The 16,422-nt window shown below is 43.0% G+C and overlaps 1 protein-coding gene across 4 annotated transcripts in view; it reads right to left on the reverse strand.

The window, feature by feature from the left end:
- Positions 1-16,422, reverse strand: part of LOC118393086 (ecotropic viral integration site 5 protein homolog) — a 61,870-nt gene that overhangs the window by 16,092 nt on the left and 29,356 nt on the right. For 3 of the 4 annotated variants that reach the window (XM_035785378.2, XM_035785388.2, XM_035785406.2), the window contains 10 exons: positions 9,313-9,534; positions 7,004-7,078; positions 6,376-6,501; positions 5,977-6,120; positions 5,482-5,571; positions 5,081-5,178; positions 4,899-4,959; positions 4,633-4,686; positions 2,871-2,903; positions 2,291-2,437 (listed from right to left, as the gene is read on the reverse strand). In XM_035785378.2, the coding sequence (XP_035641271.1) occupies positions 2,291-2,437; positions 2,871-2,903; positions 4,633-4,686; positions 4,899-4,959; positions 5,081-5,178; positions 5,482-5,571; positions 5,977-6,120; positions 6,376-6,501; positions 7,004-7,078; positions 9,313-9,534 (1,050 nt within the window). The remainder of the gene's footprint in view (positions 1-2,290; positions 2,438-2,870; positions 2,904-4,632; positions 4,687-4,898; positions 4,960-5,080; positions 5,179-5,481; positions 5,572-5,976; positions 6,121-6,375; positions 6,502-7,003; positions 7,079-9,312; positions 9,535-16,422) is intronic. The other variant, XM_035785397.2, reaches the window with a different exon arrangement.

Here is a 16,422-nt window from a genome sequence, read left to right on the forward strand (position 1 = left end):
AGAGATGAACGTACAAATCAATCCCAGAGCAACAGCAAAGGACCTTGTGAAGACGCTGGAGGGAAGAGGTACAAAAGTATCTATATCCTCAGTAAAACTAGTCCTATATCGAAATAACCTGAAAGGCCGTTCAGCAATGAAGAAGCCACTGCTCCAAAACCGCCATAAAAAAGGCCAGACTACAGTTTGCAACTGCACATGGGGACAAAGAACGTACTTTTTGGATTAATGTCCTCTGGTCTGATGAAACAAAAATAGAACTGTTTGGCCATAATGACTATCGTTATATTTATAGGAAAAAGGGGAAAGCTTGCAAGCCAAAGAACACTGTACCAGTCGTGAAGCACGGGGGTGGCAGCATCGTATTGTGGGGGTGCTTTGCTGCAGGAAATAGATGGCATCATGAGGTAGGAAAATAATGAGGATATATTGAAGCAACATCAAGACACCAGTCTTAAAGCTTGGTCGCAAATGGGTCTTCCAAATGGACAATGACCTCAAGTATACTTCCACAGTTGTGGCAAAATGGCTTAAGGACAACAAAGTCAAGGTATTGGCAGTGGCCATTACAAAGCCCTGACCTCAAGCCTGTATAACATTTGTGGGCAGAACTGAAAAAACGTGTGCGAGCAAGGAGGCCTACAAACCTGACTCAGTTACATCAGCTCTGTCAGGAGGAATGGGCCAAAATTCACCCAACTTATTGTGGGAAGCTTGTGGAAGGCTACCTGAAATGTTTGACCCAAGTTAAACAATTTAAAGGCAATGCTACCAAGTACTAATTGAGTCTATGTATGTAAACTGCTGACCCAATTGGAATGTGATGAAAGAAATTAAAGCTGAAATAAATAATTCTCTCCACTATTATTCTGACATTTCACATTCTTAACATAAAGTGGTGATCCTAACTGAACTAAGACAGGGAATTTTTACTAGGATTAAATGTGAGGAATTGTGAAAAACTGAGTTTAAATGTATTTGGCCAAGGTGTATGTAAACTTCCAACTTCAACTGAAAATATCTATATCTCAAATACACTGTAGTACTGTAAAACAAAAAACGTTGCTAGCTACCTAGTTCAACTGCTCACAACTCCTCTAAAATAAACCAAGAAGTACGGTTAATGGATATAGCAGCACATTATGTAAAACACTGCTTCATTCACATCAGTGCAGACATTATCATCTCAACATGTTTCCCCTCATCAATATTAAAAGGGGTCTGTTTTGCCAATGGATATACAGCACCAAGAGAGGGTCCTGCTGGCCAGGGTACCATCCATTCCACACCCATACATCAGATGCTTATAAATTCATGAATCCTTTCCTGGGAGTATGTTAATGGTTGAAAAAGGTGGCTGAACTGTGTCAAACAGCATGTCCCAATTTCCAGGCATGCATGAAAACAGGATCATTATGTATAGTGAGAGAGAGCGAGTGCATTCTGCAGTGGAGAGGTAGGGAGAATCCATATCCACTGTGACCATCACTCACTGCAGATTTAGTGCTAAGCAATGTACACATTTCAATTGGCCAGACCTGGTGATCACCCCTCCCATTGAGGGCACTGTAATAACTGCCATTTACGAAGGCACTGTAATAACTGCCATTTACGAAGGCACTTTAATCCAAAGCAGTTTACAGTACAGTGAGAACATACGTTCACATACATTTTTTGTGTCTCCTGCATCCCATCACCACCAGAGACGGCACAGGTGCACGTGCCCCATCAGATCTGCCCTGTTTAAAATTAAATACAAATATATATTTTGTTGTTTCTCTGTAATACTACGAGCCACCTATCAACTGTATGAAGTTGTCTTTAGCTAGCCCAGATAGGTTCCCAATCTCCCAACCTCATAAGTAGCTACCAAGAAGACATTTCAGACCATCAATCAAGTTCTATTAGGTAGCTTGTCTAACTTAGATGGCATGCCTGATGGCAAGGTTGCTAGACTTTAGGAAAGCAGGCAATTAGTAAATTTACTGAATAAGATTCACATTCCTTTCAATCTTTTGCCCAGATTAAGGCAGAGAAGCATTTTTTGTAAAAATTGTGTTTTTTTTTATATAAAAAAAATATATAATAATACACACCAGTCAGGAGGTTACAGACAGCTCAAGGGGCATGTTTAAATATGCAGTTATTATATATAATTTTTTTTACATAGAATTAAGCTTATCCTCACATTGTGCCCCCTCAGATTCTGGGGGTGCACGACACCCCTGATCACCACTGTACCAACTGAGCCATACAGGACCTTCAACTAGGGCACTGTGCTTCTCCTTACCAATAGGGGTCTCTGCTGGAGATCCCTGATGGTGCTCTGTGCTAGCTCCAGCTGAGCTGTGGCCTCTTCGCTCTGCTGCCTGACCGTGGCCAGCTCCCGCATGACCAGGTAGGTCTCCTCTGCCTCCTGGGCACGTGTCACTTGTCCCTTTAGGACATAACCAACCGAGGGGTAGGATGAGCAGGGTGCACCACGGGGGTGGGATGGACGGAAGGGGTGGGCAAATCAAAGATAATATAAAAGTGGGATTTGGAGTTTAGAAACGCATGCTGTTTTTTTTCTCTGCAAATGTTTTGACAGTCTTATTGGTTGACTGATTGATAGCTCTAAGCATTTTGTTTTGGCATGGTTCGAGATACATGCGCATGCTGGGTGATTCATTATTTTTTCTGATTTCAATGTCCTCATTTTATATTAATTGATCAAAAGAAAATACTGTAATCGCAAAGACATTTATTGTGCCATCATTTAAAGGTAAAATTACGAGCATGCAAAGCTACATTGAGATATAGAGAAATCTAAGTGGTGAAAATTGCAATGTGAGATGGGGGGGTAAAGGAGGAGAAAATAAAGTTTATACCTGGATCAATCTATCTGCCAATGAAGCACTTTCCTACAAAACAGAAATATCCACAAGAGAGATAAAGCAAAGAGAGAGAGCAATTAACACAGTTATAACCTAAATATAAACAAAACATTTGATTTTGTTTTTGAAAAGGGAAATTCAATGTTCATTGTCCTTCCTCCGTCATTTTGGCAACCGATTAAGTCTATACGTTATTTATGAACAATTCGATAAATCTTAAATTCCACTTCAGTTAGCCATGCTGTCAATTTATTTATCTGTTATTTTACCAGGTAAGTTGACTGAGAACACGTTCTCATTTGCAGCAAACGACCTGGGGAATAGTTACAGGGGAGAAGAGGGGGTGAATGAGCCAATTGTAAACTGGGGATTATTAGGTGACCGTGATGGTTTGAGGGCCAGATTGGGAATTTAGCCAGGACACCGGGGTTAACACCCCTACTCTTACGATAAGTGCCATGAGATCTTTAATGACCTCAGAGAGTCAGGACACCCGTTTAACGTCCCATCCGAAAGACTGCACCCTACACAGGGCAGTGTCCCCAATCACTGGCCTGGGGCATTGGGATATTTTTTTAGACCAGAGGAAAGAGTGCCTCCTACTGGCCCTCCAACACCACTTCCAGCAGCATCTGGTCTCCCATCCAGGAACTGACCAGGACCAACCCTGCTTAGCTTCAGAAGCAAGCCAGCAGTGGTATGCAGGGTGGTATGCTGCTGGCAATGGGAGAGGTTAGGATACGCCCCATAGTGTCTTAGTAATTTAGACCGTTTCGGAGGTAGAAAAGGAACATGGTCTTCAGGTGTGGTGGTGATAAGTCGCCGTGATAAGGTTGTGGGGGATAAAGTGGTGACAAAGTGAGAATTAGGTGGTGGTGGTGAGAGAGACAACATGGTGATGAGTTTCAGACAGGCAAAGCAGAAGACTAAGGCTGAATGGGGCTAAGAGGAAAAGCATCATTAGAAGTTAGCTATAAAACAGCAAAATAACAGTTGTTTAGATGAAGCCATGCTTTTTAGGTTCGTGCCACACAGTTAAGTTTTAGAAGTTGTTGTGTCATTCCAGTTAATATTTTGGGTATGACGTTGCAGCCGTCGACTGTTGTTTGAAGCGATACTGTGATATGGGTGAGTGGTTATGTCCCAGACAGAGCCTGGTCATTTGGAACAGCTACTCAGGCCTCTGCATGGTGCCCTGGTACTCTGGCCAGGCCTGGCAATGCCTGTATCTTTGTGCTCTGACAAACAGAGGAGGATCCCAACAACATGCACATCAAAGGCAGCCGTGTACTCTGGCATGCAGTGCTCCCCTGGATTATCTTAGAGTGTACAGCCATCACTCTCACAGTGAGTCTGTCAAGCGTTTCACAGCTTTAGTTAGTTAGTGTCCGGTGGAATTACATAGAGCCCCAGAATGTAGCCTTGTGGCGCTCCACAGCCAGCTACTGTTAGAGTAGCGTCTGGCTTAACTGGTCCTGAGTGTGGATCTCAAGACTGAGACATGCATATCAATGGAGGACCGACAACACTCACAGCCCAGTTAGTAACAACAAGACTACGCCATGTGTCTTTAGTGACCAACAAGAGATGCATGAACAAGCGCTTGATGGTTTAATGTAGGGGGTTATGGTTTTGTTGTGTGAATAGCCACGACAAGCGTTCACTGGTATAACATGGTTTCTTATTATGACTGGTGTCATGACATAGGATGGCAAGGAGAGCCATGGTTCAACTTCTCCTCCTCCTTTTCACTCACTTTCTCCAGTGTGTCTATCCTCTGTTTCAGCAGTCGGTTCTCTGTGCGCAACCTCTGCAAAACAAAGACACGCAACACACACAATAATTATTCCAAACATCATACACAACTGGCTTTTTAAGTTCAGTGCACTCGGCTTAGGGAGAGTGCGGTTATAGTGATCAACTGCTTATAATGATCAAATGGAGCTGTACTGATGTGATAACTATAAGAGCGCACTGTACTACTGCCGAACTAAAAACGTAGCCTACTGCACCACCACTCACCTTAATCTCCACCTGCTCCTCCATCTCCTTAGTTTTGATTGTAGTGTATTCCTTTTCCAACCTGAAAACAGGAGTCATACAGCATCAATACAGAGCACCGACAACAGTTGTACTTGCTTCAAGCATCCATCTCCAGTAACCCGGCCTAGACCCCAGAGAGCAAGCAGAATTGTACTACTCACTTCTTCATCTTCTTGGCGTTATACTTGACATTATAAGCAGCCAAGATGACCTTGTCTGGTCCACTTTCCAGCTGGTGGGGAATGACCCTCTGAAAGTACTACAGCAGAGCAGGGAAGACAATGGGTGAGGACCAGACATACATGCTCACATAAAGCAACTTTGAGTGTGTTTGTCGTTCAATTTGTATGCCATAGCATGGTCCCAGATCAGTTTATGCGGTCCAGGCAACTCTTACGGTCATTGACACAACAGAACAAACTGATCTGGGACCAGATTATGCATCTTATGCCTGCTGGCAATAACTGACCCTCAGGGATGAAAAAAGTGTATTGAATTGATAATTGTGTGCATTAACTCAGACAGGGTTGTTATTCCAATGTTTATGGCTGCTCAGTCTTACCTGTAACATTCCCTCCATATCAAGCTGTATAAGTTCTGCCTGATTCATCTGTAGGATGGCCAGCCCCACGCGGAACACTATCTCCAGACCCTGAGACAAATATTACATGATCAAAGCATTATCGTTGCATTATCATAGCATTGCGTTATCTAGTACCACACGGAACACTATTTCCAGACCCTACGACAAAAAAAGCACTGCGTTACAGAGGTGAAATCGAATTTTAGTCCATAAGATTTTAAGTTATGTGCTTTTGACCAAGGCCACCAGAGGGTGCCAAATGCTTGCATTTACTCACAGCCCATTGTGTTTGCTGTAATACAAACTATATTCTGGACTCACTCGGTAGACTAGAAGTAGATTGTCAAACATGAGTAAATCAGAAATAATTATTTAAAGCTACAATCTGGGATTTGTTTATCAGAAAAATGGCAGCCCTGCCACTTATTTTGGTCTACAGTTGAGGGATGGGGATGCACCTTTAACTGGACTCACCTCTAACATGAAGATATCAAAGATCCTGGTGGCAACAGGGAGAGGGAATGAGGTGAGGAAGATGGTGAGGAACCAAGAAGAGGCATACATAGAGGTGTGGAAACTCTGGGCCTGGAAGTGGATATGGAGGTCTGGGAGAAGTTCCTGAAGGAGAGGGGGGCGTTGGGAGAAAGAGAGACAGAGATAGATCAAATTAAAATATATAATCATAAATAGATATGACCCATCGTGACACTGACTGATTTATGATAAGAGTGCCTGCTAAATTATTAAATATAAAGTTGTTATTCATGATATTGTCTCAATGAATCAAAGTTAAAGGATCATCTAACAGTGCATCAATAATGCTCTGTAAAGGTTTGTCATTCAATCGTGTTCCGAACCCATGCCAGGTCTTACCTGGATCATATACTCAAACTGATACATGCAGAGACCCAGCTCAGCCATACTGGGCTTGAACAGTTCTCTCAGTCTGTAGTCTTGCATCAGCTTCACAAAGACACAGAACGCCTCCTCTTCTGGCATCTAGTGACAGGGAGACCCACACACCAAACAACATCATCATCATGAGATCATCAAGCAGATTCATTTAACCTTCAACAAAATACTTCCTCACACCATCTAGGCTAGAGGACAGACACATTTTAAGCCCAGTGCTGGACTAAAATATACCTTCAATGCAGTTTTTTTTTGTCCGTTCCAAGGCTTAATCTGTATCTGGGAAACCAGCCCTTTGAGACTTCACAATTTTATGAAACCATCAACAAAACATGTCTTCCTCATATACATAAAACACACATTTCACACATCACAATACAAAATATCTACCATAGTACAAGATAATCACATGAAAAACACAACTCTCAGTACACAGTTCTCTTAGAAAATGTTCTCTGATCTATATAACATGTCTGTCAATGTGTGTAGTGGCAAGTTGCATGTGACCAATGACACAGCATGTTTTTCTATGTGAGCGAGGCTATCGGGTAGACAGCGTGTGTGTGCGTGTGGTAGACGGTGACATTACCTGCATGAGAAGCAGTCCGACGATAAAAGCACTTCCTTGACAGTAGCCGACCTCCCGGTCCACCAGAGAGTAGGCCTGCAACAACAGGAAGTGACCTCGGATCATGGTCAAGAGAGGTGAGCCAAGCACTTTGGGGCTGCAACTCAATGCCCAAATGGCACCCTATTTCCTACATTGGTCAAAAGTAGTGCGCTAAGGCTATGCAACATATAGGGAAATATCCAAAATTAAATCTAGAATCGGCTTCCTTATTTCGCAAAAAAGCCTCCACTTATGCTGCCAAACATACCCTCGTAAAACTGACTATCCTACCGATCCTTGACTTCGGCAATGTCATTTACAAAATGGCCTCCAACACTCTACTCAACAAATTTGATGCAGTCTATCACAGTGCCATCCGTTTTGTCACCAAAGCCCCATATACTACCCACCACTGCGCTCTGTACGCTCTCGTTGGCTGGCCCTCGCTACGTATTCGTCGCCAGACCCACTGGCTCCAGGTCATCTACAAGTCCATGCTAGGTAAAGCTCCGCTTTATCTCAGTTCACTGGTCACGATGGCAACACCCATCCGTAGCACGCGCTCCAGCAGGTGTATCTCACTGATCACCCCTAAAGCCAACACCTCATTTGGTCGCCTTTCGTTCCAGTTCTCTGCTGCCTGTGACTGGAACGAATTGCAAAAATCGCTGAAGTTGGAGACTTTTATCTCCCTCACCAACTTTAAACATCTGCTATCTGAGCAGCTAACCAATCGCTGCAGCTGTACATAGTCTATCGGCAAATAGCCCACCCATTTTTACCTACCTCATCCCCATACTGTTTTATTTATTTACTTTTCTGCTCTTTTGCACACCAATATCTCTACCTGTACATGACCATCTGATCATTTATCACTCCAGTGTTAATCTGCAAAATTGTAATTATTCGCCTACCTCATGCCTTTTGCACACAATGTATATAGACTCCCCTTTTTTTCCTACAGTGTTATTGACTTGTTAATTGTTTACTCCATGTGTAACTCTGTGTTGTCTGCTCACACTGCTATGCTTTATCTTGGCCAGGTCGCAGTTGCAAATGAGAACTTGTTCTCAACTAGCCTACCTGGTTAAATAAAGGTGAAAAAAAACAACAAAAAAAAAAACAGCTTTTCTTGAACAATTCTGCCACTGGCTAATGAGAAAAATAAAATTAGCAGCTCTAACGCAATATTGTTCTTCATCTTCTATTGACAGGACAGTAAACTGAGTACTAGTCTGTTTGTGCTATCCTGCCAAGAGCACAAACAGATCCGTGACCAGGCTAATAGGACAGATAGTAGAAGACAGGAAAGATGAGTCCAGGATTCATTCCAGTTAAGTGTATATCCACCCAGCCACCCACAGTTAACTGCCCAAATAAAGGAAACATCAAAATAAAGTGTCTTAATAGGGCGTTGTGCCAGTATCTGCTGTTCTGCCCTTGAGCAAGGTAGTTAACCCCCACAACAACTGATCCCCTGGGCACCGGTGATGTGGATGTCGATTAACGCAGCCCCCCGCACCTCTCTGATTCAGAGGGGTTGGGTTAAATGCGAAGGACACATTTCAGTTAAATGCATTCAGTTGTGCAACTGACTATGTATCCCACCTTTCCCATGAGCCAGAACATCTTCAAGATTCTACAAGTGTCTGGAACTCTATTGGAGGGATGCGACAGCACTCTTCCACAAGAAATTATATAATTTGGTGTGTTGATGATGGTTGTGGAAAACGCCATCTCAAACGCCACACCAGAATCTCCCATAAGTGTTCAACTGGGTTGAGATCTGGTGACAGATGGCCATGGCTTATGGTTTACATCGTTTTCATGCATATCAAACCATTTAGTGATTACTTGTGCCCTGTGGATGGGGGCATTGTCATCCTATAGGGACACAGCCATGGTAACCAAAATAATGGCGCACCCAGATTTTTATATATGACCCTGAGCATGGGATGTTAATTGCTTAATTAAGTCAGGAATCATGCCTATGTGGAAGCTATTGCTTTCAATATACTTTGTATCCCTCATTGACAAGAGTGTTTTCATTATTTTGACAGTTACCTGTATGTGCTGAAAGCGTCAGCGCTAAAGAGCTAAACCAACTCCAGAGCACACTGTAAAGCAATCTGTTGAGGATAAAGGTTTCAGACAAAGCACCAGGGTCGCAAAATTCCAGTTACTTTCCCAGAATTATCTGGCTTTTCAAAATACCGGTTGAAGAGTTCCAGATTTGAAGATTCTCGTGGGAACTTTTCTGGAATTCTGCAAACCTATGAAGCATTCACCTTCATAACATTGAAGAGTACTTCCTGTCCCAAGCTGTCCTCCTTAAAGAAGTCATGCTCAGGATACGTCCGGGCGATGTCCCGGCGAATCAGCTTCTCACATGGTGATGTCATTTTCAGCAGCTCAGAGTACTGGTCTTTGATAGGCATGTTCTGGGCGTTGCATAGCAACTGCCATACTATTGCTCGGAAGTGATGTGGGATCCCTTTTCTGACCAGATCCTGTTTGGAGAGAAAAAAAATATTGGTCAATACCATCCCGAATGCTTGGGACCTTCCTACCCTAAACCATAACCCTTACCTAACCTTAGCCTTAACCATTTTGCATTTCAACTTCAATTGGGTAGGGACATCTCAAGGTACCCAAATAGCACAGACTAAACATATAATCAGCATTTACTTTGTTTTGAAAATGCTAATATTACTAATTGGTGTCAGTGGACAAACCAAAGTGTGGTTTGCAGTTTACCCAACCTTGTCTATAGATCACTTTCAAGGTATATAAATAGATGAACTAGTCTATTCCTAATAATTAACGTAACAGCCTCTGATGGAAAATATGTAGTCCTTGTTTTCTGAGTGTGTTAAAATACCAAGGAACATACCGGTATCCACATGTTTTATTCTATGTGGTGTTCAGAGCAAACACAATCATGTGTCTGTGTGCTGCTACACTCCAGTGTGTTTTCTCCACAGCACAGCATGTACCCCAGTCAGTAATTCTAATAACATTTTCCACCACTAAATATAATCTAGTCAGTGAGGCATTGTGCAGAGTGAAATGTTGTTCTTGTAAATTACTGCCGATGTGACTTGATAAAGACATTTCCTCTGCAGAGAGGGAACACTGACCAGTGGTGCTGGATGGAGTGTGTGTTAGTGTGTGTAAGTGTAGGCTGTGTGTTGTTTTTGTGTGCGAGTATGTGTGTGTGCAAGCTTTCGAGAGTGTGGGGTCAGGGGATCGTTCTCTCTGAGGTCAGTCTTGACAGTCCCAGCCTTGTAATGGAAACACACACATACAATCCCTCCACTGGATAATACTCAGACACACATGCAACAGGAAACACATGAATAACGCATACAGCTGCAATTACGCCTGTAAAACGATCTGCTCCCATTACTCTGTCTGTCACTACATTACTCAGACTATGGTTGGTGTTCACTCAGTGTTAAGTCCCAAATGGCACCCTATTTCCCATCTAGGGCTCTGGTCAAAAGTAATGCAGTATGTAGAGCATAGGGTACCAGTTGGGACACATCCAAGGACAGGCTCATTGTTAAGAGGCTTATCTTTTTTTCTGGAGCACCCTAGTGGAAAAGAGGGAATATGATGCATTGAATTCGTCGCTAGTACGTTCAATTGAGAATGTACATTTTTCTGATAGAACATAAAAGTAGTACACGGAGTAGTATCATCCTGCCTTGCAAGATGAAACACACTAGACTAGATCAACAGGAGAGAGCAATGTCAACTGAGCAATCTATTTGTTGAGGAGCTCAGCATGATGATTAATAACATGACTAGGATGCAGTCTTGCAACAGTCAGGTTACATGGAGGTGATGTAGCTAAGGCCTCTTCTCTGGAAAAATGGTGAAATACCAGTGTCATTTATAGGGCTGTGGCGGTCACAACATTTTGTCAGCCAGTGATGGTCAAGCAAACAACTGCTGGTCTCAAGGTAACTGACCGTTAATTAACAAACACATTTAGAATCTCCTGGCTTCCACACACAGCCTTCAAGCCACTGATGCAGACCTTTGGAACGTCTACATTTTTAAAAGTCTTATAAATACATGTAATATAGCCTATACATTCACAATAAATCCATTATTTTAGACAGTTCTAAAGAAACATGATATGAAGAAAATGTAGTCTATTTCAGAAGACTTGTCCTGAAGTCAGGTCCTGATCTAGCTATGCCATATGGCTGTGGGCTACACTAGTGCATTTAGCAGACAAGATTTGCTTAGAATTCCGTGGCATTATTTTATAGTATGAAGAATTCAATTGAATAAAGCTGAATATTTTTCTCCAACCATTGAGGGAGTGTGCACACGCGGCTATTCTGTGTTGAGTGGTTAACTAAGAAATAGGTACTCCTATATGCTTAATTTAGAGTTATTAATGTAACTTTAGTTGCTCTACAAACGTTGGGCTGTATGTTTTGCATGATGTGACTAATGATTATTTGAAAAAAGTCACATGAAAAGGCATGAGCTCTGCTTTGTTTTTTTTGCGCAGGCTGTACACACTTCATCAATCTCCTATTCACAATTTGACAAGCACTTGATATTGCCTAAAATTTCCGCAGCTCCTCTCACTCAAATGGCTCTCCATCACCTGATCGGGTATTTCTCACAGGCTACAAGTGCAGACAGACATCGGGGTCGCAACTGCGAGCGTTCTTATCCAATTCCGAGGTGCATATTGAAGGTATTGGGAGAACTGTTCACATTTACTGTTCATCAGCCAACAAGATGAGTAGGCCGAACAAACAGCAAAAGCACTAGCCTATGTCGGGCTCCCAAGTGGCGCAGCGGTCTAAGGCACTGCATCTCAGCGCAAGAGGCGTCACTATAGTACCTGGTTTGAAGCCACGCTGTATCACATCCAGCCGTGATTGGGAGTCCCATAGGGCGGCGCACAATTGGCCCAGTGTTGTCCGGATTTGGCCGTCATTGTAAATAAGAATTTGTTCTTAACTGAGTTAAATAAAAGTTAAATAAAAAATATGTTTTAAATGTCAATCTACTATCCTCCTTAGTACAAAAGTTGACCTATTCTATTGGTCAACTTGCCCTTCTGTGCGAGAAAGAAATATTCCAAACATAGTGTGGGACAGTTGTGGGATGCGATAGATCTCAAATTAATATACCCACTAGCATCAAAAACATATTTTTACGCAATGGGGCAGATGCAACAGATCACAAGGTTTAGCTAAAAAAAATTGATAAACTAATAGGCAATTTTTTTCACATTATAAGTGCAGCAATGTGCACACGGAAGTAGGCTATAAGCGCAAATGTCCCATTAGCGGGAAAACAGCCTTATCAAAAGTGACCACAAATGTGATTATGCATGTAATGCTTTTATTATAAAAGGTGAATTTTTATGGTGAAAATTATCTTCCCCAAACTTGAAACTCACACGCTGCTTCTGTATACCAGTTAGGCTCTACACCCCTTGTTAAGCAGATTAATGAGCTTCATTTTAAGAAGTTATTTGGCCACTTTAGTTGTGATACAAAACGTATCAAAACATATAGGCATATGCGCTAGGCTACATGAGGTGTGCGACTATGATTAGAAGTTGCACACAAAAAGGCATCGTTTCTTGCCTTACACTGGCATCATTCACAAGTGATATGCTAATATTGTCACCATCAGACTATTCTTGATTTAATCTTGCCTTTACATATACTAAATAATGTGATTTTTTTTTTGAATGGACCATTATCATCCATGTATCTTGAAACAGGGGCAGGGGGAAATTACATGTCATCTACGCACTTAAATAGCGAATGGAGGACGTTTTTCCCGTGGTCCATTTTCATGCCAGCCAGGTAGGCTATATTTCTGCTCTAAAGATAAGCGATGTGCTTAATATTAGGAAAGTTGAGAAGTAAATATAAACTCAAACAAAAAAAAGAAACATCCCTTTTTCAGGACACGGTCTTTCAAAGATAATTCGTAAAAATCCAAATAACTTCACAGATCTTTATTGTGAAGGGTTGAAACACTGCTCCCCATGCTTGTTCAATAATGAACATGCACCTGTGGAACGGTCATTAAGACACTAACAGCTTGCAGACGGTAGGCAATTATGGTCACAGTTATGAAAACTTAGGACACAGTTATGAAAACCCAGGGTTCCGGCTCATCTGCGTGAACGTGCCTTAGGCATGCTGCAAGGAGGCATGAGGACTGCAGATGTGGCCAGGGCAATAAATTGCAATGTCCGTACTATGAGACGCCTAAGACAGTGCCACAGGGAGACAGGATGGACAGCTGATTATCCTCGCAGTGGCAGACCACATGTAACAACACATGCAGAGTATCAATACATCCAAACATCACACCTGCGGGACAGGTACAGGATGGCAACAACAACTGCCAGAGTTACACCAGGAACGCACAATCCCTTCATCAGTGCTCAGACTGTCCGCTATAGGCTGAGAGAGGCTGGACTGAGGGCATGTAGGCCTGTTGTAAGGCAGGTCCTCACCAGACATCACCGGCAATAACGTTGTCTATGGGCACAAACCCACCATCGCTGGACCAGACAGGACTGGCAAAATGTGCTCTTCACTGACGAGTCACGGTTGTGTCTCACCAGGGGTGATGGTCGGATTCACGTTTATCGTCTAAGGAATGAGCGTTACAGAGGCCTGACTCTGGAGTGGGATCGAATAGGAGGTGGAGGGTCTGTCTTGGTCTGCGGCGGTGTGTCACAGCATCATCGGACTGAGCTTGTTGTCATTGCAGGCAATCTCAACACTGTGCATTACAGGGAAGACATCCTCCTCCATCATGTGGTACCCTTCCTGCAGGCTCATCCTGACATGACCCTTCAGCATGACAATGCCACCAGCCATACTGCTCGTTCTGTGTGTGATTTCCTGCAAGAAAGGAATGTCAGTGTTCTGCCATAGCCAGCGACTAGCCCGAATCTCAATCCCATCGAGCACGTCTGGGACCTGTTGGAATGGAGGGTGAGGGCTAGGGCCATTACACCCAGAAATGTCCAGAAACTTGTAGGTGTCTTGGTGGAAGAGTGGGTTAACACCTCACAGCAAAAACTGGCAAATCTGGTGCAGTCCGTAAGGAGGAGATGCACTGCAGTACTTAATGCAGCTGGTGGCCACACCAGATACTGACTGTTACTTTTGATTTTGACCCCCCCCTTTGTTCAGAGACACATTATTCTATTTGTTAGTCACATGTCTGTGGAACTTGTTCCGTTTATGTATCTTATGTTCATACAAATAATTACACGTTAGCTTTGCTGAAAATAAACGCAGTCGACAGTGAGAGGATGTTTCTTTTTTTGCTAAGTTTAGTAGGCCTAGCCTATAAAAAGCTGATGGGATGCTCCTCTATTTAGTAGAGGCCATCACTCTGTTTTCTCATGCAATTGCATAGCCTTTAGAAATGTTGTGCAACACAAGCTCATCATCTCTTATGAAGTGTTTGATTAGATTTTTTATTACATTTATGTCAGAGTGATTAGAGGGACAATATATTGCTGAGTACCAGGCAGCAAGTTTGGTAGGCTACTAATGACCATCAGCAGCATCAGAGCTTGGAGAAGCCTAATTACTGTGACTAAACGGTCATGTGGAATTGACTGTCTTCATGACTCGTGACCGCCGGTGTGGTGGTAAGTCAGTCACCGTAACAGCCCACCACTTTAACACATAATGCAAAACTAATGCATAACAGCACCTCAGATTTACAATTAGCTTTTTTGTCGGTGACCAGGCTTACGATTCGAACACATCGACAGCGTCATTGCACGAAATAGTACGCAGCTTCATCTGGATATGTATGCAATAAAAGTTCAACATTCAACTTCTGCTACCATTTCTGTTAAGCCGTCTATGCATACAGGTTGACGCATACATTCGATAAATCCAACATATACATCACACCGAATGCACTGCAACTGCCTCTGCAACGCAATGCTGTAAGGAAAACGCCGCGTTTCATTGGAAATTAATTGAAATTCTGGTGTACCAAAATGCAATGATGCTGTCGGTGTGTTTGAAGCGATACTGTTGGTCCAGGAAACATGCCCTGATGGGATGGGGCCACAGTGTCTCCTGACCCCTCCTGTCTCAGCCTCCAGTATTTATGCTGCAGTAGTTTATGTGTCGGGGGGCTAGGGTCAGTTTGTTATATCTGGAGTACTTCTCCTGTCTTATCCAGTGTCCTGTGTGAATTTAAGTATGCCCTCTCTAATTCTCTCATTCTTTCTCTCTCTCAGAGGACCTGAGCCCTATTACCATGCCTCAGGACTACCTGGCATGTCCTTGCTGTCCCCAGTCCACCTGACTGTGCTGCATCTCCAGTTTCAGCTGTTCTGCCTGCGGCTATGGAATCCTGACCTGTTCACCTGACGTGCTACCTGTCCCAGACCTGCTGTTTTCAACTCTCGAGATACAGCAGGAGCGGTAGAAATACTGTTAATGATCGGCTATGAAAAGCCAACTGACATTTATTCCTGAGGTGCTGACTTGCTGCACCCTCGACAACTACTGTGATTATTATTTGACCATGCTGGTCATTTATGAACATTTGAACATCTTGGCCATGTTCTGTTATAATCTCTACCCGGCACAGCCAGAAGAGGACTGGCCACCCCTCATAGCCTGGTTCCTCTCTAGGTTTCTTCCTAGGTTTTGGCCTTTCTAGGGAGTTTTTCCTAGCCACCGTGCTTCTACACCTGCATTGCTTGCTGTTTGGGCTTTTAGGCTGGGTTTCTGTACAGCACTTTGAGATATCAGCTGATGTACAAAGGGCTATATAAATACATTTGATTTGATTGACTGATTCAGATGTCATTGACATGGGTAATCAGAATTCCCCCTGTGCGACTAGAGACACCATCAGTTGGCAGTGAGCACTAATAAGCTACATTTAGAACAGGGTTCACACTGTAAAAGAAAGACAACAGTAGTAAGGGTCAGTGAGAGACATAGCTGGCCTTGGGAAAAAAACAAACTGAACTGCGCCTATATAGTATCAATACCAGGAAACAAAGAAACTGCTGTACTGTACCGAATGTATTCACTAACTTCATTGATTAAAAATATTTGTGCAACTTGTAAGCGAAGATAGGAACCTTGTATTATTTGCTATTCTCTGAAGTATTCAGGTGAGGATGAGAGGAATCGAGCACAGATTGAGATTCACCAATTAGTCTCTCACCTATAGGTTTAGGGCCAAGGGGAAGAGGTAATGGTTAGGGCCAAGGAGAAGGGAGTGAATTGAGACTGGCTCTTCCAGAGAGTTGCCTCTGACTTTTACAAAAGGCCAATAATAGTCTCTCCCTTTTTAAGCTTGTCCCCAGGCTATTGTGTACAGGAAGTGTGTAGCGCACGAGAGTA

Source organism: Oncorhynchus keta, chromosome 1 (genome assembly GCF_023373465.1).
Source record: "Oncorhynchus keta strain PuntledgeMale-10-30-2019 chromosome 1, Oket_V2, whole genome shotgun sequence".
Taxonomy (NCBI): Eukaryota; Metazoa; Chordata; class Actinopteri; order Salmoniformes; family Salmonidae; genus Oncorhynchus; species Oncorhynchus keta.